This window comes from Archocentrus centrarchus, chromosome 17 (assembly GCF_007364275.1).
Source record: "Archocentrus centrarchus isolate MPI-CPG fArcCen1 chromosome 17, fArcCen1, whole genome shotgun sequence".
NCBI lineage: Eukaryota > Metazoa > Chordata > Actinopteri > Cichliformes > Cichlidae > Archocentrus > Archocentrus centrarchus.
In genome coordinates, this window is record NC_044362.1 from 7,190,307 (window position 1) to 7,215,741 (window position 25,435).

Here is a 25,435-nt window from a genome sequence, read left to right on the forward strand (position 1 = left end):
ATCCCACCTTATGTCGCTTCCATTCTAAGCCTGCACAGTGCACATCAGCAGTTCTCGTTGCATTTACATTTCAGGGACTGAGCTGACAGCCTTTTCAAGTTAAGCTTCTGAAAGAGAAGAGTTAGGTGCTCTTATTTTGTCAGCTGCTGTTTGACAAATTGTTAGAGTCAAACTTGTGAGATTACCCTTGCAGAATAGGTAATTAATAGCCCTGCCAGTATCGATGTATTGTTACTGCTGAGTACCCATTAGCGGCAGGCTCTGAATGTAATTAGACGCTGGCTAATCAGAAATGAATCAGACCCAAGGTGAAATCAATACTTGATTTCAGTACGTGAAAGTGTGCCCAAGTAAATGCAAACCTACCTAAATCCCATCTGTTCTGTTTACTTGGTGCTGATGCAGAGCAGTCAGCCAATCACACTTCCTCATAATCAGGCTGAATAATAATAATTTGTTATTTTTGTAATACCTGTTAGGTTTTTTGCTTGTTGGTTTTTGTTCTTTCTTTTATTTTTTTCTTTGATACATTATATTTGATAGGAATGGCCAAGTTTCCTTAAGCTCACACACTGTTAAAGTGAAGCTTTTTTGTGGGAGGGGTCTTAAACCTGCATTCCTCCTTATCGCCTGGAGGGGGCGACTCCTCTGGTTTAAAACAAAATCAGGTTGTATAGAGGTCTGTGGGAAATGACGCTGCAGTTCCCTTAATCTGTGGCCTCAGTAAATACTTTCCTTATGAATTTCGGGTCTTAATCACTAGTTTCTTGTCTTAATGAATACGACACAATGCTGATATTGTAAATTATGGTCCCTATTAGAGTCAGATAGGAGGATAAAACAGGTATGTTTTTCCTTGTCATTGACAAGCAGCTAGCCAATGAGCATTCATTATCCCTTGGTTTCTTACCCAGAACCACCTCTTGTCACAGCTGCTTGCCTATAGTGATGGCAAGAACACTTAGCTTGAAGATTTACTAACCATAGGTGACGTCATGTGTGTATTCCCAGACCAGTTGCCAAGTGGTTGCTGGCAGTCTCTAGCATGAAAGTAGTCACAAAGAGGATGCAGGTCGCTGACCGGTGTCTCGACCTGTGTGATTGAGGCCTAAGGAAGCAGCAACATTTCCTCTTGCTCATCTTGACATATTGACCAAACAAATGACTCACAGCACTTGCAGTGTCACTTATAAGAATGCACAATTATATGAAGTATGATGTGACACATTTAAGAACTACATGTAAGCTGTACTCATAAAAATCTATCAACAAAATCAGTGGGCCTCACTCTAAGTCTGTCTTTTTGACTCCTTTTGAGTACCCAAGCAGCAACAGTCTCGGTGAAGGCACTGTCACTCGAAAGAGACCCTGGAAAGAGAGAAAAATTGTAAACTAAACAGAAGGAGAGCCACGGGGAGGGGGCATGCGTGGGTCTTATATAAAGCCCAGATGGTCTCAGGGAAGCGCGTGATGGAGACATGGAAGGATGGAGGGAAATGGAGAGAGGAGTCTGTCCGTCTGACTGAGTGACCAGGGGGCTCTGGGAGCCAACACCACAGGCTACAACACCTGGATGGGTAGATACAGATACTGTGGTCAGTCAAGGGAGCAAAGGGTGTCATGAAACATACAAAGTTTTGCTTTTGCCCAGCACCAATAGAGAGTGTGTGTAAGGCAGACAGAGCTTTCATTTTTCCTGGGAATGAGCCAGCTATCACTTTGATTTCAGAAGACTCGGGATTGATCCCCAAACACTCATCATTTTCCTATATTTTCTGATAAGCTACTTTTAAAGCGAACACCACAACCTCTGAACTCTGGTGGTGTTGATGGAAAAACTAGCAAGATATTGCTAGTATACCTGGCAATGACTCTGGGATGGTTTGTTAGCTCAACAACTTGTTGGACATGGAAATAGAGTCTTCCACACTGGTGCTTTGTCTACAGTACTTAACACTGACCAGTTGTTGTCGGTGTATGTGTACAACTCCCAGTTCAAAAAAAAAAAAATCACTCCAATAGCCTATATTCTCAGAGCCACTGCAATATTGAGTCCCAAAAAAGTGGTTGCAGTTTGACTTTGGGAACTAGCAAGTTGAAGCAGATGGCTAAAGGGGACATGTTTTCAACCTCCATCCTGTTAGACATGCTTTGGTTAGCTCGGTCAGATAAACTGTGTTAGCTGAGAGTTTAAGATCATGACATCCCACTTTTTTGTGCTACTCTTCCTACCAATGTGCTAATTTCTTTATTTTAATACTAATTGAGAAAAGGATACTATATAAAAGTTCAAGTAGCACATCAAACCTGACATTGATGAAGGACTTTGATGGGCAGTTAAAACTGTAAATGTTGCCACAACTTTCATTTTTCAATAACCCACAAAGAATATTTAAACGTGGTGGTTCTTTAGATAGATGGATGGAGACAGAGATAAGACCAGAAAAGCTTTTCATAATGCTAAAGAAAGGTGGTGTCTCATAATTATACTGTTCTCTGATCCAAGAGGACTATTCTCTGTGATTAAATAGTTGTGTCTCCTTTTTTCTTTAAAGTGATTTTAGGTGTGACCTTTAATCTGGTCTTGGTGATACTGTTATGTTACTAAGCAACTGGTCGAGACTGGTTCCATGTTTCAAATAGCTGAAAATACTCTGAAATGTAATCCTCCCCAACACCCCAGCATGTTGTCTTTGTACTTCTGCCTCTCCTGTTTACAGCAAGTTAGCTAAACTAACCTTCTGCTGGCTATAGGTTTCAGAGCAGTATTAGGTTTCTCATCTAACCCTGACCAAATAAGTGCCCCCCCCCCTAAAAAAAAAGAATAAGCTCTGACCATGTCCACTACTCGTCAGCTCGCTCGCTGTGCCAGTGAAATGAAACTCATCTACCCAGCGTGTGCGAGCCTGTCTTAAAACATCAGGTTGAAGTTTGGAGAGCTGACGCCTAAGATTCAGGGGTCAATGCTATTCCCAGTGTTTTGTCTCTTGCTCGTGTTTGTCTGGTCATAGACAAACAGCCTGTCAACCTGTGTGCGTATATGCTTGTGTGTATCTTCTAAAGGCCCACACCTGGTTTCTGATAGGGAAGTCAGATGTACAAGAGGCACAACAAGCACACACAGCTGTCTCACATGCCGCTTTTCCTTCCAAAGTCAACTCCAGACGGAGATGTCGTAATGCGCGACACGCTGCGCTGGCAGGCCCACCGCTGAGGGTTTCTACTCACACACCGCTGTGGCCGTGGTTTTCACTCCTCGCCAACAAAGCTCGTGTTTGCTGATCTTCCTGTCTGTCCCACCTGCAGCCTTCAGCCTAGCGCAAAGAAAGGTCAAGGCTGCTAAAAAAAAAAAGAGATCTTTGTTTTTGCCCTTCTAACATGCAAGCACAGCTAGGCTCAAAGAGAAACTACAGGGCTTTGGGGAAAATAGGACAGCTGTTTGTTTGTTTTGTGTGGTTGTTGCTGTTTTGCTGTTTGATTTTTTTTTTTTAACTGTATTTTATTTGTACATTTTTGCCTACGAAGAAGATGTCTCACTCAGTCCTGGGAGCAGCGTGCTCGCCCAGCTCACGTTTCTGTGTCTGTGCAGCATTTTCTCTCCTGAACATCATGTCCTGCAGTAATTTTTTTTTTTAAATTAAAACCAAACATAAAAAAAATTATAAATAATAAATTCCAAAATGGGCAGCTGAAAAGCAGTGCTTTTACTTTTATGGCACAGCGTCAGAATTACCAGTTTGCTGCTGCACTGAGGGAGCGTGTTTTTATGACCAGTGTTCCTCATTTTTGTCAGATTCAAAGCCAATCGCATTGAAAATATGAGGGTATTCATGTGATGAGTCTCAGAAAGCGACCTCTGCTACACACAGATAACACAGGGAGAATAGATGAAGGAGTGGTGTCATCAATACAGCAGCCTGTATGAGCTTATAACACATATATTTATATAGACCAGAACCAGACTGCTGTATATGAGCATTTTAAAACAGCAAATTCATAAATCACTGGCAAAAGAAAATTGTTAAAATAGTGGAAAACTCAAAGTAAATGCTAATTTAATAGTACATCCTGCCTCCTTGCTTTTATCACAAAGTTAACAAACATGTGTGTGTATCAAATGTATCAAAATAAAATAATTATTCCAAAGTTTGATCTGTTTATTAGAGCATTTCTAGGCTTTGTCAAGCCATTCACCCCAAAACTTGATCGTAGAGACGCAGGTGAAGGTGCTTAAATTTCGCTAAAAGAATGTACAAATAGCCTAAATTAGCAGCATTTATTCTCTGAAAGAGCACAAACATCTTCCTGTGCACCCACAGACAGACAGACAGACAGGCAGGCACAGCTGAGGTTATAGAAGAGGTCAGGAGAAAGCGACCATCTGATGCCAGCAGATGGAGGGATGCAGGGAGGGAGTAGAGGAGAGGAGAAGCTGCAAATCAGGTCGACGTGACCAAATGCTTATCGGCTGTTCTGAAGGCGCTGATTTCACTTTACATCCTGTGTGCTCCAGCGCACCCACCTTATGTTTATGCTAAACTTTGGAGTAGCGGAGATAGTATTTTGCAGAATATATTCAATAAGTGGGAGTGCGAGCAGTGAATAATTGAACTCCACACGCACCCAAAAGTATTTGGTCATAATACTTTTTACCCATTTGAATCTGATGGCCACATAAGGTGAAAAAAAAAAACCCCAAAAACAACAGCCTCTTGGGATTCTTCTCTCTGTCATAGCATCCATTTCCCATTTATGCTTGTAAATTAGGTTTCCTTTTTTTTTCTTTTTTCTTTTTCATTTGCCTAGTGCATTCATTTGCCTGGACCTGCTGCAGCAGCACTATCTCAGGAACACACTCGCTTCCGTGTCACCTGAAGTCACCTCTGTCTCTCTGTGTGCCTTTGTTGTAGAACGGAGCAGTTCCAGGAGAGCCAGTGAAGAAGGATGAAAACTCCCGGAGAGGGAACTGGGGAAACCAGATTGAGTTTGTCCTTACCAGTGTGGGCTATGCTGTGGGCCTGGGCAATGTCTGGAGGTTTCCATACCTCTGCTACAGAAATGGAGGAGGTAAGCACTGCCAAGCTGGTTTTCTTTATATCCCTAAATCCAGCGACATAACTAAAGAACTGTATAGCTGTATTCCAAATATGATAAGGGTACTGATTCAATGAGGACAAAGAAAATGTATCAAAGTGATTTTTATCAAATATCTATAGTCACATTTATCATAAATGTCTTTCAAATAATGAGGTACACATATGTAAACCACCATTATTTCACGTAGTAAACTGGTAGTGTGTGATATTTGACAAGCTGACCAGAGCAGCCAGGGATTGAACCACCAACCTTCTGATTAGCAGGTGACCTGCTATACCTCCTGAGCTATCAGTGCAGCGCTGTTTGTAAATATATATAAACACTTTCCCATCTAATTTGAGTGAGTTTGATTATATTACAAAAGAGATCATTTTGGAGTAAGGCCATTCAAAGCTGTGTTTTATGTAAAACACCACAGACAAGCTATGTTCAGAAACAGAAATAATCATTTCTTGGTGCCATTCTGTTACTTGAAGGTCCCAAATTTTGACAAATGAATTTATCTTGATCCACTCAGTATGAATAGTACACTTTGCATGATTGCTATAACAATTACAGGGTCGGGACTGACTGAACTATTTGTGGTCCACTGTATGTTTCCTGCAACCGTAATTCCACTGATTTTTGGTCGCTGATCTCACTCCATCTTTATGAAGACTCTGAATTCGATTTTTCAGTTCTTCTATCACGCGGAGCCATAATACAGGCATGCAGATAGACACAGACTATAGGTGTAGAACCGAGAAGGTTCTGGTGTTCTCGGGTGCTTTTTGTTGTATTGAGATTGTACTTTGCATTTATATTCTCTACAGTGTGTATATATAAGAGCAGATACTTGGCAACCTAGAAATAATGCAGTTGCTGATAGGGGATACAAGGAGGTGTGCACACTTTTGTTGGATACTGTACTGTAGGTGTGCTCTCATTGTGGCAACTGCTGCGTGTTTTCAGACAAGTATCTTACTATACTGGGTTGTAACCCAAGTGTAGTAAGATACTAGGAATTTCTCAGTAACTGAAACCTTCATTCATGTCTGAACCATTTGCCAGGAATCCTCTGTCTGAAACAAGACAGCTCTTTAAACCTACTTTCTTCTGATTGGCTGCCCCTCTGTCTGAAACCAAGAAGACATTATTAACAAAACATTTTATCGTGTATTTCTGGATATAAAATCTGATCACTGTACAGGTTAGATGTTTCAAACATATTTCATAAACCTGTACTCAGTGCAGCTGTCCCACAATGGCTCACATATTATGTGCTCAGCTTCCATCCAAAGCATCTTTTTGGGCATCAAGGTTTGCAGTTATTGTTTATTGTGAGTGCTGTCAACATGTCTGAGCACATAGGACGGATCCAGGTGCTGCTGCTGTTATGCTGCTTTCACAATACAGCCATCGTATTCAGTGGGCAAGAACATCACGACAATAAATAAGCTCTTTTGTTGTCAGTGTTTTTTCTCCCTAGTCTGATGCTTCCTAAAAGCTGTGGATTAAACAGACGAAATTGTGTTTTAAATACTTTGCATCTTGCTTTGAAAAAAATGTGCTGGAATCGTACCAAAGTATAATGACAAGCAGCAAGTTTGGTCATGTTCTCCTCTCTCAGTGCTTCAGATCATTTCCTTGGCATAACTCCTACTGCAGATCATATGTATACATTGCAAAATATTTGGATTTGCGTCATGCAGGCAGGAGTTTGTATATGTAGGCCGTGCATTAGCTAAACACACTGCAGCGGCGACAGGAGGGCTGCGCTTTACCGGCAGTGAAAGGGTTTTGGTATCATACAGTATCAGCTGGTTGCACCAAATTAGTTCACATATGGACTATCTTATGAAAGCAGACTAACACAAACATTCACACACACACACACACACAGATTCTCCTTATAGATGACCGTCTGGTTTTTGGTTGAGTCTGAACCACCAGAGAGTTGCTGCACTACTGAACAGACTCTTCTGGACATTTAGTGACCTCTCTGCTCACTCTGGGGAGGTTATATAACAGATTAAATTCATGAGCTTTTTTCTCTTTTTTTTTTAAACTTTTGTTTTGTTTTAATTGCAGGATCAGTTATAACTCTATATATTATATTACTGGCATGGGTCCAATTCATGTAGTAACAGTCAGAGTTTGGTATTGCCAAGTGTTATATTGCACATCATCACTACATGTTTGCATTTTTCAACTTCATAATAACACAGCATGTTTTTAATGACAACATGTGGTCCATTGCATGTAGCGTGCTTACAGAGTGCATCTGCCAGCTTATATAATGTGTCTGATTTCTTTTGTCTGCTGGTGTCTGTGGACTTGGCGTCTCTGCAATAATTATGCTCATCTAGCTGTATAGTAGTTATTATCTTTGTCAGGTAACAGAATAGGAGGCAGCTGACTTTTGTTTGCCTTGTAGGTTCCGATATTTTTGTCACGACTAACACAAAAGTGTTCTCACAGCAACAAAGTGTTTTGTACAGACTGTGATTCAAGTTATTTAAGAGTTCACTGGTAACAAAACAAATTTATTTTTATATTAGAGGGGACGAGTTATTACTTTACTTTATTTTTTCTCATATATATATAATGTTACAGTTGGGAGCTCATATTAAAAAAGGCCAGATTTTAAAATAATGAGGTCAGCGTATGTACAGCTAATCCTTAAGAACCAAAAGCTCAGACTTCCAACTGCTCTGAACACTCAGACTTTTTTTTCTACTTTTGGCTCTGTGTGATGTCACATAGAGGGTTGATCCCTAATATTGCCATCTCAGGCACGCAGCTCTGACTGTGCACATGCAAGCCTCATCCATCCACTGTACAAACCTTCTGTTTATGAGAGGCATCCAATCAGAAGATAGTTGGCTTCAAGAGAGTTGTAACAGCTTGTTCCACACAGCGGATGAACTGTGGGCTGCACCAAGCCCCAGCGGATTATTTTAAATTGTGAATTATATTAAGCTACTCTAGTAAAGTCCAAGAATAAAAATATGCAGATAGAAATCAGCATAATATGTTCCTTTAATTGAGTGCCTTCCTTGTTAATGCTCTCCTCCAGGTGCCTTCATGCTTCCATACTTCATCATGCTTGTGTTCTGCGGCATTCCACTCTTCTTCCTCGAGCTCTCCTTTGGTCAGTTTGCCAGCCTGGGCTGTTTGGGGGTTTGGAAGATCAGCCCTATGTTCAAAGGTCAGTATATGTGCGTGTGTCTGTTTGTATGGCTATTAATTTAGACAGTTAATTTAGACAATAAATTTTTTTTTGTTTTTTTTTAGTCAACAAGGGACAGTAGTTAATACTTCCATTGCCAGGTTGCAGACTCTTGCATATCTGCACCCTATCATATGCACAGTCTGATATTTCAGTTCCTAATGTTCTCCATCTGGTTTTCTTTTTCTCTCTACCCTGTCCTACCTTCAGGCGTGGGCTACGGCATGATGGTTGTGTCCACCTACATTGGGATATATTACAACGTGGTCATTTGCATTGCCTTCTACTACTTTTTTCTCTCCATGACAAACCTACTGCCATGGACCTACTGCAACAACCCGTGGAACACACCAGACTGCAGCGGTGTCGTTGGCAGCGGCCACCAGCTCAACAGTAGCCTGGCAAATGCTACCACTAGCCTGGTAGCAGGGATGTCTGAGGTAGTTAACCGCACCAAGAGGACCAGCCCCAGCGAGGAGTACTGGAAGTAAGAACAGGAAGTATATAATGCTCTTGGGGATGGCACTCTTGTTTTAGATGTCGCTCTGTTTCAAGTTAACAAAAACCTGCAGTTAAAAGCAAAAATTGATCTTAAGTTGACACTTTTTATCTCTCTGTGAGAACTGTTTCACATAGAATAATCACCTAAGTTTTCTAATGAAAGGATTGATTTTATAATGTCACTGGGCTCACATTTGCAGGCCTGTCGTACTTGACATGGAGGTCAAAATTGACTCGGACCTGTTAGATAAGATTGCCTCAGAGAGGCATCATGTTTGCAGAAAGCAGTCAAATATTTGGACTAGATCTGAGTGGATTGGCAGCAGTTTCTGTACAGTGTTGGGACTGCATCATCTCAGCTGACATGCAGGATGTTTCCCTTATTCCTGGGCACTCAAATTAGTATAAAGTACAAGATCATTAAGTCAATGTCCACGTACAGCTACTGTTTAAATTCACATGACAGGCCTCACTATAGTATGCAAAATACAAAGGGAGAATAGGGTATATGCATCAATTATTAAGGATGTCACAGTACTAGAAATTTGATGATCTGTACTATAGAGTGTGCATAAAGCATGAGGTCAATAACTGGTTTCTGGACGCTACATTTGGAAGCCTCAACTTTAGCATTTAGACTGTTCCTATGTTGGAACCAGACGTAGACATGAGGGTGGAGTGCAATTATCCACCAGCAGCAGTAAGCATCATTAGCAAGCTGCATTCATTAAATGTATGGTTGCAATGTACAGACACACATAACCTGCTAAATAGGCTTAGCAGACTTATAGAATTTCACTCAGCGAAACTGAAGCAGGAGCCTCTTTGACTGGCCGTACCTCACAGCAGGTCATAACATTTTTTTTCGAGAGATTTCTCTTAATTTGTTGGTTCATTGGTTGATTTGTTGTTAATTTGTTCTCAAATGAACCAACAAAACACACATGTTTAAGAAGTCCAGTTCAGTGATTAGCAAAGGTGAGACCTAGCAGGCTGCTATTGGCAGTTGCTGCTTCTGTCAGAACATCTATCAAATAAAAGTGGCGACACCCCAGACTTGAAGCCTTCATTATACAATAAAAAAATCAAAGATCATACAGGTGTTATAAGGGGGAAACTATCCATAGGCTGTACCAGGCTGTAAACATGATTTTAATGATGTTTTTAATGAGTCTATGGTGATTGATTTGCCACTCCAGGAACTGCAGTTTTTGATATTTCCACATTGGCTTCATTTTTCACCCTCTGAGTTTGCTTCATGGCCAGCAAAGCTATAACTGAAGTTTCATGATTCTCATTACTAAAGCTGGAGCAGACCTGTTCTGCACCTACCGGTGCCATTCCACATGTTATTGTTATTATTGTCCAGTATCTCCAGTGCTTGCAGCAACTACAATACCTTTGTTACCATCAAAATAGCACTGTCAACTTTTTTAGAATTTTGTCATCGTTTTGGCACCAGTGCAGCAGTTTCTGCGGCAACCACATCACTTAACATTCGGTAATACATCCCATGAAAATGGAAGTTAGAATGTCATCGCTATCATCTTATTCAAATGTGCTGCAGAAGCAGCAGCCCTGCACTCCCTGATGCCTTTTTTTTGTATATATAATCATGTAATGTGGGACTGCTCAGCTACCTGTTAAAGTTACTAATTACAGCATCACAAATAACACTGTTTTAAAGACCAGCCCTGAATGGATGTGTTTGATCAGTCTTATTGATTGCCTTGAGAATAGATGAGCATCAATCAAAGGTCTGACATCAGTGCATTTTCTTCTCTTGCAAAACAAGCATACCTGTAAATGTGACTTATTTAAACACCTTCTTTGTCTGTCAGACACTATGTGCTGAACATCTCTGATGATATCGGGAACTTTGGAGAGGTCCGCCTCCCTATCCTGGGATGCCTGGCTGTATCCTGGTCTGTTGTCTTCCTCTGTCTCATCAGGGGTGTTAAATCCTCTGGAAAGGTCAGCCTGTTGCTTGCACACACACACACACACACACACACACACACACACACACACCCTACTCATACACCCTGGCTTGACAGCATTTTAACACTCTTGTGTATAGCAGACTTTTATCAGCTTGTGTGATTATCTGTGCATGTTCAGGTGGTGTACTTCACAGCTACATTCCCATATGTCGTTCTGACTATCCTCTTCATCCGTGGCATCACCCTGGATGGAGCCATCAATGGCATCAAGTACTACCTGACTCCACAGTGGCAGAAGGTTCTTGATGCAAAGGTATGCACTTACATTAGCGGGTAGATAGATGCGCTGGATATAGAAACATTTTTGAAATGTTTTTTTCTTTCCTTCTTTGTACTACTTCTGACTGCATGTGGGTTTGCTGTTTGTGTAGGTGTGGGGAGATGCTGCCTCACAGATCTTCTACTCTCTGGGTTGTGCCTGGGGTGGTCTCATTACCATGGCTTCATACAACAAGTTCCACAACAACTGTTTCAGGTTGGTACAGAGTATGAGTAAATGCAGAATAAATTATACGCACACAGGGCCATGCGACCGTGAGCATCTAAAACGGGGTAAAAACTGCTTTGTTTAAAGGCAGTAAAATCCAGCTACCAGCATCTCAAAAGCACACTATTAATCACATAAGCAGAGTATCAATATTAATGCACTATACTGTATAATATAAAACAGTGAGACAACAACCATGCTGTGGATTGAGGAAGTGCTTGATTGCAACGTAAGGACTCCAGGAAGTGATTCTTCCCAGCAGAGAAAATACTCAAATTAAAGATATATGTTATTACTTAATTAGGAGGTGGTTCTCTCTGCTTCTAATATTTGTGATTGTTCTCCCTGCCGTGTCATGGATTTCTAACTCTAGGTTAGAACATTCATGAACTCAGACTTTCACAAGAAGGGAAAACTCAAATACGCCTCAGATATTCTTTGTGATTTCAAGCAGGTTTGTTGCCTAATTGTGGGTAAAGCCTTTCAGTGTGTGACTCGTGCAATTCATGCAGTCGGATCACCTAATGAGTCAGAGCGAGAGTTGTGGAAAAAGTGTGAGCAGCTGGGTAAAATGCTCAGGAGCCAACTTCTGTGTATAGTCATAAAAAGAGAATGTGAGATAAGGTCGGACAGAAGTGGGGACAGAGATAATGCTCTTTTGGACTTGTGTTAAGAGCCTGGTTGCCATGTGCTTGAGCACCAAGGGAGCATTCAAGGAGCCAAAGAGAAGGTTACGATGGAGGGAAAAGGGCAGAAGGGGAGATAAGGAGGGAGAAAGATGTCATTTACTCTCCTGGGCTTGTCCGCATATGCTGATGGAGTGAGGCTGAAGATATAATGTGTCCCTCTGCCAGAAGCTTGAAGTTGTGCTATCTGTGCGCACAGCTGCACGGCAGCTTAATCAGCCCCATCCCTGTGGAGATGCTTTTTGCACTCCTGTAACACCACCAGTTGGTGTACATGTAGAAGTGCAGAGTGTGGGACAGAACAGAATCCGCATGTGGGGGGAAAATGGTCTGGCATCAAAGTGATCAAAGGATCCTCTGTAGTAACCCTAATAGGAAATCTGAGAAAAGAAAAGCAGTGTGGAGACACAATATTCCCTCATTAGGTCTGAAGTCCGAGTCTGTGTCAGATGCAGCGAAGATGAAACAGTGTTTTCGGGTCAACACTCAGCTGTCAAAAAAAGACAAGAAAAACAGGACTAGTGTATTAGTATAAGCAGATTAAATGGCCCTTTCAAAACCAACTATCTTGACTCATACTGCCTACTAAGAGTAATAAACCCACTTTCTACATTAATTTACTATGTTGACGTTTCACCAGGCTGTGCACTCTGAGGGTTTCAGCTAAGTAGCACTGAGATCAGCTGATCTGCCAGGACTGGCTGAGCTTGACTGTATTTCTCGTGTAAACTAACACTATGCACAGTTTCATTGATTTTTCTGTTTTGTTTTCTATTTACCATTTAAAATTTGTGCTGTCATTACTCATGGATGTATTTAAGTCATTATGGCAAAGACAAGTTCACAGTGTAACTGCCAACAATGCAGCACTGATTTGATATTGCATTTAACAAATGTGTACCCTGTTTTGTTCTTCATTTTTTAAACATACAGAGACAGCATCATCATCAGTATAACAAACTGTGCCACCAGTGTTTACGCTGGCTTTGTCATTTTCTCCATCCTGGGCTTCATGGCACACCACCTCAACGTCCCTGTGTCAGAGGTGGCTGACCACGGCCCGGGACTGGCCTTTGTGGCCTACCCAGAAGCCCTCACTCTGCTTCCAATCTCACCACTATGGTCGCTGCTTTTCTTCTTCATGCTCATCCTTCTGGGACTGGGGACTCAGGTGAGAATAAGAACCTACAGCGTTAAAGAGAAACATTGGTTTCATTATGAATTGCTTGAAATCATATAATTAATTTCTGAAGTAATCTTGAATCAAGTGTGGTCAGATGATGTAAAATTTTTGGCAACGTGAGTCGTGTTTGATTGCGTTATTGTCTATAATTGCCATCAGCCTGCCAGAGAAAATTGATGGAGGATGGACATAAGTGGTAATTAACTAGCACTGAGGTTAATTAATGTGCATTGCCCCTTTTGGTGACAGATGTATAAATCTACTATCAGCTGCAGCAGTCTCTCAGACTGCGCTTTACCTTCAAACAAGGAAACAATGTACAAATGCTATCTTTAATCCTTCTTTGTGGCATGCTGACCAGACCTCCATGTTGATGCTATAAACACACCAAATGAACTCATTGGAATGAGAATTGACTGGAATTTTTTTGCCTCAGAAACTCAGGATTAAATCTGATCTGGATCTGCTGATCTGTAATATGAAAAGGCTTACAAGTCATTTGCGGTCAACAGTAAGTCAGTCTGTAAGCCGCATGTTTTTTATCCCAGGCTCAGGGAGACTGTAGATAATATTTGTAGGTCTAGCATTGATGTAATTTTTGAAGTGGTATGCTATATTTTAGCACTAATGGTGGACCCCTAGCCACAAAATAATATTTATGCTAAAATAAGATAGTGAACATTATGTCCATTAAATAACAGCAGTGTGTTTAAATTTAATTTCAATTAAATTCAGTTTTATTTATATAGCACGAAATCACAACAGCAGTCACCTCAAGGTGCTTTATATACTGTAGCAAGATAAAGACCCTACAATAATACAGAGAAAACCCCAACAATCAGACAACCCCCTATGAGTGAGCACTTGGTGGCAGTGGGAATAAAAAAAAACTCCCTTTTAACAGGAAGAACTGGTTCTGCCCCTCCCTGAGCAGAACGAGGCTCAGGGAGGGGTAGTCATCCTCTGTGACCAGCTGTGGGTGAGGGGAGGGACACAGCACAGTGTAATATAAATCTTTCTTTCCTGTTCCTGTAGTTCTGTCTGCTGGAGACCTTAGTGACGGCCATCGTTGATGAAATCGGTACAGACTGGATCATCAAGAACAAGACTGTAGTCACGCTGTCAGTGGCCATAGCTGGTTTCCTACTGGGAGTCCCGCTAACAACACAGGTAAACCACAAACAAGATCACGTCTTTAAACGCAACCTCCCACCTGTGGGGTTGAAGTTTTTGACTCATTTCCTTTTTTGTGTGTGTGCAGGCAGGAATCTATTGGCTTTTACTGATGGACAACTATGCTGCTAGTTTCTCTTTGGTCATCATCTCGTGCATCATGTGCATCTGCATCATGTATATTTATGGTAAGGAGGGAAAAGGATTGAACGTGGTGCACTTTCTGTCACACTTTAATTTTACAAATATGTATTTGTGTTAAGTGAGCAAACTAAAACAGAGAAGCATAGCCTCAGATAAAACAGCACTGCCTTCTTAGACCATGTCCATTAAATTAAAATGAAGTAGGGTGCATTTAATGAATGCATATTAAAAGGCAGTATTAAGTGTCAGTGTTTTTATGCCTCCAAGCCAGCGACAACTGTGGCCAGGACCCAGTCAGCAAAAATACAGTCAAAAGAAGGTGCTCTGCTAGTTGTCTCGTAGAACGAGTGGCTGAGTCTAAACCATTTCCTGAGGACAAAACAAGGCCAAGCACACAGGCTGGGCTAAGACATACCAGCAATGGACAGTGGATGATGAAAAAAGTCTTATTTACTCATGGATCCGAGTTACAGATGAGCAGCAGGAACATAGGGGTGTCCTTCAGGAGATGAACAGGAGAGAGAATGGTACCACAGTGGATCAAACCCACAGTGAAACACAGTGGCAGGAAAGTCTTGCAGTGTTTTGCCTACTCAGGTGTTGGACACCTGCACTGATTCGAGTCCACACTGGTCACTCCATCCTTTAGAGATGCCTTTGGACTCCATCTCTGTGTAGAATGATTCATACTGCAACATGGATTATGAGCCCAAAAACACCAAAAGGCTTTGAAAAAATACTCCTTGAAGAGCTACTTCCACAGTTACCTGGCCTCTACCTCAATGGGACACCATGAAGACACCACAGACAGTATAAAAGATGGACATGGCCACTGTGATGTCACCCAGTGGTTTTGGACTCCATGGTGTGAAGCTTCAGGATTTGCATTTTGGCCACCGCCATGTTTTTTTGGAGGCAGAAGTTACCTTGTTTAGATGCTAGCTGGTATGGCTAGCAAGCTGCATTCGTTAATTACACGTGTGCATTACACAGACACATCAGTATCAGCTAAATTGTGCTAAGGTAACAGACTAATAAATACTAGAATTTCAGTCACCAAAAGTGAAGCAGAAACTTCTTGGATAGTCTGTACCACACAGAAAGTCATAATATTAGTCAGAAAATCCAATAAAAATGTTCTAAAGTCACCAACAGCACACACACAGTGAACAGGTCCAGTTTATTGTTGCAAAGTAGCAGAGGTGAGGTCTAGCAGACACTGATCAGCTCCAGCTGCGTGTGTCTGGGCACCTCTCAATCAACATGAATAGATCACTCAGTGGATAAATTTGAACATTCAACCAACTGAGAGTTGCTATGAAGACAGAAACTACCCTTACAGGCCAAAACTGAATGTTGCTCCAGGCTCCAAATATGCTTTTTAAAGTATTATGGGGTTTGACTCACTTTTCATCCTCAAGTTTTTGCCACTTCCACGTTGGCTTCATTTTTCAGCTCCAAAGGTTGCGTAGGCAGATTCAGCTTCTCTCTCCGTTTGTTAATGAACTATTACTTATAATAAGAAAGATTGCATTCAATTTTGAATGCAAATTATGAAATAGAATTATCATCACTATGTCGTGGATTTTGGGGCTGTAAGGCTTTGTTCCTTTGCAGGTCACAGGAACTACTTCAAAGATGTAGAGATGATGCTGGGCTTCCCTCCTCCTCTCTTCTTCAAAGTCTGCTGGAGATTCATCTCGCCCGTCATTATCTCTGTAAGTGAAAGCACTCAAGCACACTGATCTGAGACCAGTCATGGTGAGAGAATGTCACGTCAAAATTCTGCATAGTCTGCAGTATGTTGAGTGGAAGGTTCTCAACTTTCCTGTGTTGCTGACGCATTGTTATGGACCCGACCTACATTTGAGCTGCCATCAGTGCTAATCTTTTTGGCTTTGGTTCCAGTTTAAACCTCCAAAAGCAAAGCTTTATGACTGGGAAATGGACACATGCAGCTGATATCAATGCTATTTCCCAAGCAGGCGTATTAGTCCACTAAGCTGCTGGGCCAACCAAGAAATTCATTGTTGTGGATTACTGGTCAGATTTCAGGCATTTTTGTCTCTCTTTCATTTCTTTACACAGAGTGCTGCCCTGCCCTCCAGGGCGACTGTTACCACTGTGGCTAAACTCACTACCCTCGGCTGCAGTCAGGCTTTAATTATCTGCAACTTTTAAATGATGCAGTCAACAGCAATTTTACCTGCAATGGCTCAATTTCCTCTTTATATTGTCATGTATTTTACCCACTTATGAGAAGTTTATCTTTTTTTATTGTTTTTATCCATGCATTTTGCACACACCCAGGCTCTTTCTATTCTCCCTCTGTCCGTGCAGTTCATCCTGATCTTCACGGTGATCCAGTACAAGCCCATTACTTACAATGACTACGTGTATCCCGGTTGGTCCTTGGCTATTGGTTTTGCCATGGCCTTGTCCTCAGTGGTCTGCATACCCATCTACGCCCTCTACAAGATCTCAAAGTCTCCGGGAGCCACCTTTAGAGAGGTACAACACCCCCTAAAGTTCTCTTTCTGGAGCCTCTATAGCATTTCTGTTCAGCTGATACAAACAATCAATCAGTCAATTTTATTAACTCTAAAACAACCCTTTTCAGAGTATGAGAGTACAATTACAATTTTTTTTAATTTAACACTGCTAGGTAACACTGAAACATTAACATAATAGAATGTATACAAAAAAGACATTAAAAAAAAGATCTGTAAGAACTCAACTAAAGATTTTAATATAGAATAGGAAATTACACATTTAGTACAGGAAATTTACAGAGAATTATCTGAAATAATATAAAATTGTTTTAATAAATGTAATCAAATCAGACAATATTTTTTCATTCTTGGTTAACTTAAATACATAAATATTTAAGTAATCAAAACGTAGAGTTGGAAAACTTTTTTCATTACTATTAATAAGATTAATAAGAAATGTATCATTCTTTTGTGTACTAATGCTTCAATACTGAATTGACCCAGTTCCCCAAAGACCATACAATTTCCTGTCCTTCTATTAAAGTAAATTTTTCCAGAATTTCTTTTGAAACATAATAATTTGATCTGATTTACTAAAACCTCGTACTTCAGATCCATGCAACAAGATGGGTACAATCATTCTGTTAAAAAGTTCACACTGGATCTCAATAGGAAGATTTAACTTAAGTGCCTTGATTTTTAGACTAAACAGTGCACGTGTGACTTGATTAATTTGTTTGTCAGTTGCTTTAGTAAAGTTACCATTACAATTGAAGGCGGTCCCTAAGCATATGGGATCGCTACAAGCTGCAATCTTATCAGGGCCGAATTGAAAGAGGGAAGAATTTTACCCCTCGAAAATGCAATAATTTTGGTTTTAGATGTAGACTAAAGACTAAAAAGACTAAACTTCCCTCTGAGGACCATTTAAACAAATTTTCAGAAAGGTCGGCATGTTAAAACATTTTTGCATGCAAGAGCTGAGCTTGAAGTTAAAGCACTTAAAGTTTTAACATCATCTGCGTAGCTGGAAAGCTCTCAAGTGCATATCAGCTGAAGCATGTTTGCCGAAGGCTTTTAAAAACATCTTTCATGTTGAAGCTCTTTCCATAATTCAACTGCTAGTTTGCATTACGTGAGCTCTAAAAGCAGTTGAACCGTCAGTTTAAACCATAAACAATGTCTAAATATCAGTTCAAGTGCTTCAGCATTTCTGCAAATTAGTTTGAAGTGTAAAAATTTGTTGCTGGTGTCAGCTGATGCTAAGGGCACTTGAACTGCCAGTTGAAATGTTTATGGTCCTTATCACCGACAGCTACACTGGAAGTGAAATGCTGGTCATCATAGAGAGAGGGAAAATGGTGGAGGATGCCATATCTGTGATGATTTTGTTTGGGGTATTACAGGGCCTAAATGCAGACAAAGCAGCAGGCAGGCAGGCAAAAATGAACTAAACAGTAGTTTAATAAACCTGTGAGAGGTGAAGGTAACAAATAAAAGGCTGCTGCTGGTCCTGGAATAAAACAGATGAGACAAACAGACCAAAACCACAGGAAATAAGGCTGAGACACAAGACGATACAGTATGACAGGAGAAGGGTAAACAGACAGCAAGATTATGGATGCAAATGTGAATCTAGTGGAAACACTCAGGGAATCAGAACCGGAACAAGACAACAACAGGAAGTAAAACCAACTAAGCAACTCTCATTATGCTGACCTCTTCTCGCTACACTTTCCCCTCACCTCACAATCAATTGCAATCGATGGCTAGCTTCTCTCGCTGTGAGACGGGTTCACTTCCTGTTAAAACGAAGTTCTTCCACCCCACTTTAATCAAGTGTTTTCTCACAGGGGAATTGTTGGTCTATTGGTGTTTTCGCTCTCTCTAATATCATAGGACCTTTACCTTGTAAAGTGCCTTGAAATGGCAATTGTTTTGACCTTGTGCTAAATAAATAAAATTGAATTATGAAACACAAGAGGAGTGATTTAAAAAAAAAAAAATACAATAACAACAAAAACCCAAACCCATGACAATACAGCCAGGGTATAACAATGCACATTTTCATGCATTTAAACCACTTTGATTCCACAGAGCACAAGTGCTGCAGATTTGTTGATAACAAATGAGAAAAAGCTAGAAAGTACAAAGTGTGTCAGCACAAAGCTGGCCTGCTGTTGGAATGTCTGCAATTTCTGACAATTAGACAGGCCATAAATCTTGTTTAAGAGATGAGAATAGGCAACGGCAGCTGCTAAATTATCAGATTAACTAAAAAGCATGGAGAGAAAATGAAATTCAAATGGACGTAAAGTTCAAAGCTCGCAGTTATGTGTGGGAGCCGCTGAAGAAAAGAAAGCAGCTAAAATGTCACTTAATGAATACATAAGTTGATTTCATAAGTCTTAATGTTTCTGCTCTAAAAGACGTGTCTCTCTTTCTGTGTCAGAGGTTGAAGGCAGCATGCCGAGCACATCCAAAGTGGGGCCCTGCCCTGCAGGAGCACCGGACAGGCCGCTACGCCCCTATGGCCTCCGAAGACACTGTGGAGGCTCGTCCCTTAAAGGAGAAGGAGGAGCTGAAGGAAGAACAAAAGGAGAAAGAGGAGGAGAAGGAGAAAGAGAAGAAGGATGAGATTAGCCTCACCATCCAGGGAAGCAACGGCTCCACCAACACACACAACAACCCCAACCCCAGCGCATAGACGACACGCTCTGTCACCATCAGCGGGCGACAAGCCTCGCACCCTTCCCTTATCCTTTCTTCTCCTCCATCCTCACCCCACTTTCCCACAGTCCTCTGTGGGGGAGATCCCATTCACTGGAGACCTTTACATATTGTAAGGGCTTATTATATCAATCCTAACCTCTTCTATCTGTGTGTTGTCTCTAGATAAATGAAGAAAAACAAAATGAAAGGAAGAAAAAAAAATTGGCTCATCATCCAAAAGATTTGTGTGTATGTCAGCGTGTGCATGTGTGAGTGAGTTGTTAATTTGTTCCACATAATTTAATAATGTTTGGGGTTTTTTTTCCTTTCATTTTTTTGTAAAACTTGTATATGTCATCTTCATATGCCATTAGAGGTACAGTAGATTGTGAAGCTGCATGTGTTTGTTTTTGTGCGTGCAGCAGCATAGAGACACACACTGTTCTGTTTGGGATGGGTGACTTTGTGGCGGCAGCTGGAGACTGGAGAGGAGAAGGGTCAAATGTGCCTGCACGGGCCATTTACAGTCTGATAAAGATGGTAAAAGGCTCTGATGTTTAGCCAGAAAAAGAGGCGAATACACTCATTCACACTCATACACTCTGTATATTTTACAGCACACAGTGACCTCAACTTTAGTTGATCTCAGCTTAAGACTAAGCCTGTTGTTTTTTTATGCTGCTTCTTCTTATAAAGAAAAAAAATCTAAAGAGCACAAATATTTAACAAACACCCAAGATTACGACTGACACTTAGGGCTTATTTTCTTTGGAAATTTCCTCCACTGGTAACTTTTTTCCTCCTACTAAAGCTGCTTAAACTTTAAGCAGAGAATCATCAGTGAACTGAACTGTAACTCTGAATTCACACACACACACACACACAAATAAAAAAAAAATCATATTTTGTTTTTGACAGAAGAGGTCCCAGTGCCCATTTCTCAGGGTCCAAGTGAAGATGAACGTTGTGGTCCCTCGCCTGTAGAAACCTTGTCTCTACTGAGTTGGCCTGTTTAGATTTTAGGGACTGAAACCGCCGAACTTTCCTCGCTGTCCAAAAACACCTACATGTACACGCAAACCAGGTGGATGCAACTCCGTATTTATAGAAGTGCCATCTCTTATTAAGTCTTCCAGGCATTCTGTTTGAGCGAACCTCATCATGAGATGTGATCTATGAAGGAGAATCCATGTTAGAAAGTATTAAAAGTGTGCCGTAGTCAGTGTCTCCTATGGGTCGTAGCAATCTGCCCCATTCAGGCATGTTACCAAAAACATTCCCTAAGTTACCTGAATCCTGCACATGTTTTTGGTAACATATGTTTCTCAGAGACTGATACGCTGTCAGTCACTTACAGTCAGTGGAACCTTTAATGAATTTACAGACATTTGTTTTAAAGCTCTGAGCCAAGCTGTGCTGTAACTGGTGGAGCGACAGAAAGCAGAGAGATGCTGCTTCTTTCCAGAAGAAAAACTTCATTGATGTAGTTGTACATCTCCTTTTTATCGCATTCTTGTAAACTTAGTAAATTGTAATGACAGCGTATGTTTTATGTTGTACAAAAAAAACTGACACTAACTATATCATATACTATACTCATACTTAACCATGTTTACCATTCCTCATCTGTGACTTGACTCGTCGTATAAGCGCTTTGAGTGCTCAGTTAAGAGTAGAAAAGCGCTGTATAAGAACTAGTCCATCTACCATTTGTTATGTTGGAGGGTGACCTACAGTAGGCAGTGGTCTCTTTAGCATGCAGGGCTGGGCTTCCTCAGAGACTGGAAAGCCTCCAGCAGAATGTTATAGAAGCGTGGTGTCAGAGATTTATGGTGGTGCAAAGGAAGAATAGGGGCAGGGGTTTAATTTTCACTATCTACTCATCTTCGATTGCTGTCTGCTCAGATGTTGTGAGGTGCTTTTAGCTTAAAAGGCAGAGAACTTTTAGGTATTGCATCAGTTTGTCAAATTATCGGTTGGATAAATGGAGCGTTATGATCTGTATGCAGTGAACATATTAACATAATATGCAAAAATGTATATGTCCCATATTTATTTGGAGAAACCATATTTTCTTTATTGCTGAGAGTTAGGTGAGAATATTGGTGTCAAGCTCACAGCCACAGCTGGCTTACTTTAGCACAGCAACTGGAAACAGGACTACAGCTGGCCTGGCCCTATGTCTCGACTTGTGTCTGAATATAACAGCCATTAACTAACAAATTATTTCAGTTTTTATTTAAAAAAAAAAAAAAAAAAAGCATAAAAAATTGGAACACGTTACATATAATTTGTAATCAGTGAGCATTTGAAGGGCAGGGATGTGAATTTGTGGACACAGTCACAGTTACCTAAACTAACACTGGAAGCTTAGCTAACGAGGGCTCTGGCTGTGATGTCATATTTAGCAGACAGATATGAGAGCAGTATTTTAATTCTTATCTAACTTTCAGTAAGAACTTCAAATAAGCACACACTCAAAAATGGTAAACGATTCGGTGCGTGTCTTTTTCCAGGTGGATTTAAGCACAAAGTCAGATTAAACTCGCACATGTTCATTGTCTTCTTCATTTGGACTTGTGAGACTAGGAAAAGCACAGGTGTAGACATGATGGCTGCATTCTTACTTAGCAGACGGCCTTCTTTTGGCCACGCCGGATCGCTGTCACGTCTTACTTGGACACTAAATGGAACTGAGACATCATGAATTCCATCTGTGGCCATAAAAAATGTTTGTCAAGAAAAAGGTCAGGTGCTCACAGTTGTATCTTTGGAGTGAGGTAGTGGTTTTTAATATGACAGTGCAGTTGCTCCAGTAATCCACAAGATGGAGCAGTGCTGACACTCGGGGCAGAAACACAAGGCTGAGATGGCTGAAAATGTTAAATATCTTTAACACTGACACTGAGGCTATAACACCATACAACACTATAACACTGAGAGAGCCCAATAAGCACAGTGAGCAGTCTCAGACAAGCACATGTTTGTACTGATGCTTTTAAGGGGCTTTTGCACAAGAAAAGGAAAGGTGACAGAAATGTGTTGCAGCTGTTCTCGTAGAACTGTAGCTTTAGTTGGTAGTTAGCCGACTGTTTGGACCCTCTGGTTCTGATGTTCTTTTTTTTGTAATAGTGTTTATTTTTAATTAAATTACTCCAAAACCAGGTGCTCTATGAAACAGTACATTATCACCATCTGCTAACCTAACCTAACCTGCTTCTTCTGATACGTTAGGAAGTCTGCATTATAAATAAGGCTGAAAAAGGTGATAATGAACTTATTATTATCGGTGTATGTTGGGACAGCTTGTAGCTCAGACCGTGTCCTGTGTGTGATTGCCTGCCTCGTGTGTTCATGTTGTTATAAGTGAATCTTAGCCAGCCTGCTACAGTGCTATCTCTCTCTATATATCCCAACCCTGACCATCTCTGCTAGCCCCGCATCTCCTGCTCACATTGTACAGTAATGTAAAGAAAAACTTACATATTTGGACTGTGCGTGTTTTTTTTGTTTTGCTTTGGGTTTTTTTTTTTTTTTTTGTTTTGTTTTTTTGGGGGGGAGGGGTGGGTATTGACAGCTTTTGTTTGTTTGTTTTCTATGGGGTTTTTTTGTTTACCTTGATTTGTAATTTTTCTTGTAGCGTAATGTAGAAGATGTCGAGTGTACTGTGTATCTGTGTGTAGTGGATTAGCTCTTACTGCTGAGCCTGCATGTAGAGCAGGCGTAGTGTCAGTATTGATGTCCATGTACCTCTAATCTCGTCCTGTTCTGCTAATCATACAGTCTATCTTTTGTACTAAAAGAAGGAAACGTACATATTTTATCCTCAGATTTTAACCATTGCTCATCCATGTTCAGTGACACAACTGTTTGTTTTTGACACTGTATCCACAGAGAATTGAGATTGAACCAGCTGATATTAAAAGCATTGCCAAACAAAAAGCTTTGGATTGAAACTTGAACTAAAACAGATTGGTCAGTTTTTACTGAGAGCTCTGGTATAAGACAGTGGCGGCCACTACGTGACAATGCTTTGTGTGCATGTGTGTGCGTGCGTGTTTAACAGTATTACATCTACCTTAATCTATTTCACACAGTGCAGTGCCAACGGTCATACATCACTGTTTGCTTTTAATATCCTGTGGCCCTCAACTTGAATAGTTTGCCTTTTTTTTTCTGTGTAGTCCTTGAAAAGAAAAGGGGGGAAAAAAGGAGCGAAATCAAAACACCAAAATTACTCAGCAGCCAGGATGGAATCAGCATCAGGAATTCACATTTTCATTCTTGTGCATAATGTTGTTTTATGTGGAAATTTGGGCAAACTGTGTGGCGTGTGTCTCAGAAATGGGTCCAGCTGTTATTTGATTTTGATTGTTTCTCCATAAAATGCAACTATGATTACTTTAGAATTGCATGAACAGAAAGATGAAATACTGATTGCTTACCATCACTTTTCACTGTGGTGGCTGTGCAGAAAGTCACTGATGTAGAAGAACAAAAAGCTAGGTGAAGGTTTGAACTCATGTTCACAGGTCAGCCGCTCAACTGTAGTGAAAACACTTGATTTTTACGTTTCTTTCTCTATAAATGACAAAACGTTACCTCTTCTATTTCTTACTACTGGTCATGAAAACATAATGTCACAGCACTTTAAAGAAATCATTAGTGTTTTTATAAGCAACATGATGTATAAATATATAATTACAATAATAATTCAAACTTCCATTAAAAAAACAAGTAAAATAAATGTCTTTTCAGTGGAAAGGACATTGCTCTGTTGATGCCAATGTGAATTGCTTCCTGGGTGGAGTGGAGGGGAAAAGCACAAGTAAAAAAAAAAAAAAAAAAAGTAAGAGAGCACAGTTCTTCTGGTACCTTCTATCATATCTGTCTTTGTATCTAACCACGTCTGTTCTTCGTGTTCTTCAACCTTTAGGGCCAAAATTCATTGAAATGTCTTAGTCCTGTCAGCTGTATATCGTAAGCTGTTGAATTACAAGATGATAAATAAAATCTATTTTAAAGATCACTGTTCTGTGTTCTGTTTTCAAGTCTTAACATGTTGCTTCCACTGCACATGCAGAAATAATGGTTTTTATATGTGTGTGCCTTTTTGATGCTGTCTGGATCCTCAAAACATTCATATCTTTATGACCTTTGAATCCAAACTCAAGCAAGAAAAAAAAAATTGTCTTCTAATATTTAATATAATTGCTCTATGCATTAAACCAAGTTAAAAATTGAAAGCCTGCAAAAGGAAAGCACAGCTTTACTCAGTTTAATGCAGTATCTCTGCTTCCAGTTGCTTATTATGACTAATGTCAGCTTTACATGTTCCTGTACAACTAATAGTTAGTTTGCAGACTGTTTCTGCTCCTGCTGCTGCATCACATTTTGAAGATGTACAGATGGGAGACCAAGTTTTAAAAAAACAAAACGAGTCTGCAAAACTTATGTCCCTTCTATACATCTTTGGAATCTTACAGGTGGGAAATAACACAATTCTTCCAATTCAGTCCAAAATCTGTCCAGCTGCTCTGCACCACCAGAGTTAAGATATGACTGAAGTGTAGACTTTTAGCTTTAATTCAGTGGCATTTGCAAAAGCTTTGCATTAACATTTAGAGATTACAAACTTTTTTGATACATAGTATTTTCAGAGGCTCAAAGGTAATTGAACAAATTCTTCTTCTTCTGTCACACTAACCCTCAGATATTACACCCATGAACCTGCTCTATGGGCTTC

At 40.4% G+C, this 25,435-nt stretch overlaps 1 protein-coding gene across 3 annotated transcripts in view; it reads left to right on the forward strand.

Annotated features, from left to right (window-relative positions):
- The window catches only part of slc6a9 (solute carrier family 6 member 9), an 80,435-nt gene extending 55,717 nt beyond the window's left edge, over window positions 1-24,718 (forward strand). For all 3 annotated transcript variants that reach the window (XM_030752570.1, XM_030752569.1, XM_030752571.1), the window contains 12 exons: window positions 4,911-5,067; window positions 8,156-8,287; window positions 8,519-8,795; window positions 10,651-10,783; window positions 10,931-11,065; window positions 11,184-11,287; window positions 12,919-13,156; window positions 14,204-14,338; window positions 14,430-14,529; window positions 16,103-16,203; window positions 16,826-16,996; window positions 19,430-24,718. In XM_030752570.1, coding sequence (XP_030608430.1) covers window positions 4,911-5,067; window positions 8,156-8,287; window positions 8,519-8,795; window positions 10,651-10,783; window positions 10,931-11,065; window positions 11,184-11,287; window positions 12,919-13,156; window positions 14,204-14,338; window positions 14,430-14,529; window positions 16,103-16,203; window positions 16,826-16,996; window positions 19,430-19,684 — 1,938 coding nt within the window. In that variant the 3' untranslated portion in view covers window positions 19,685-24,718. The remainder of the gene's footprint in view (window positions 1-4,910; window positions 5,068-8,155; window positions 8,288-8,518; window positions 8,796-10,650; window positions 10,784-10,930; window positions 11,066-11,183; window positions 11,288-12,918; window positions 13,157-14,203; window positions 14,339-14,429; window positions 14,530-16,102; window positions 16,204-16,825; window positions 16,997-19,429) is intronic.
- Window positions 24,719-25,435: the final 717 nt, after the last annotated feature.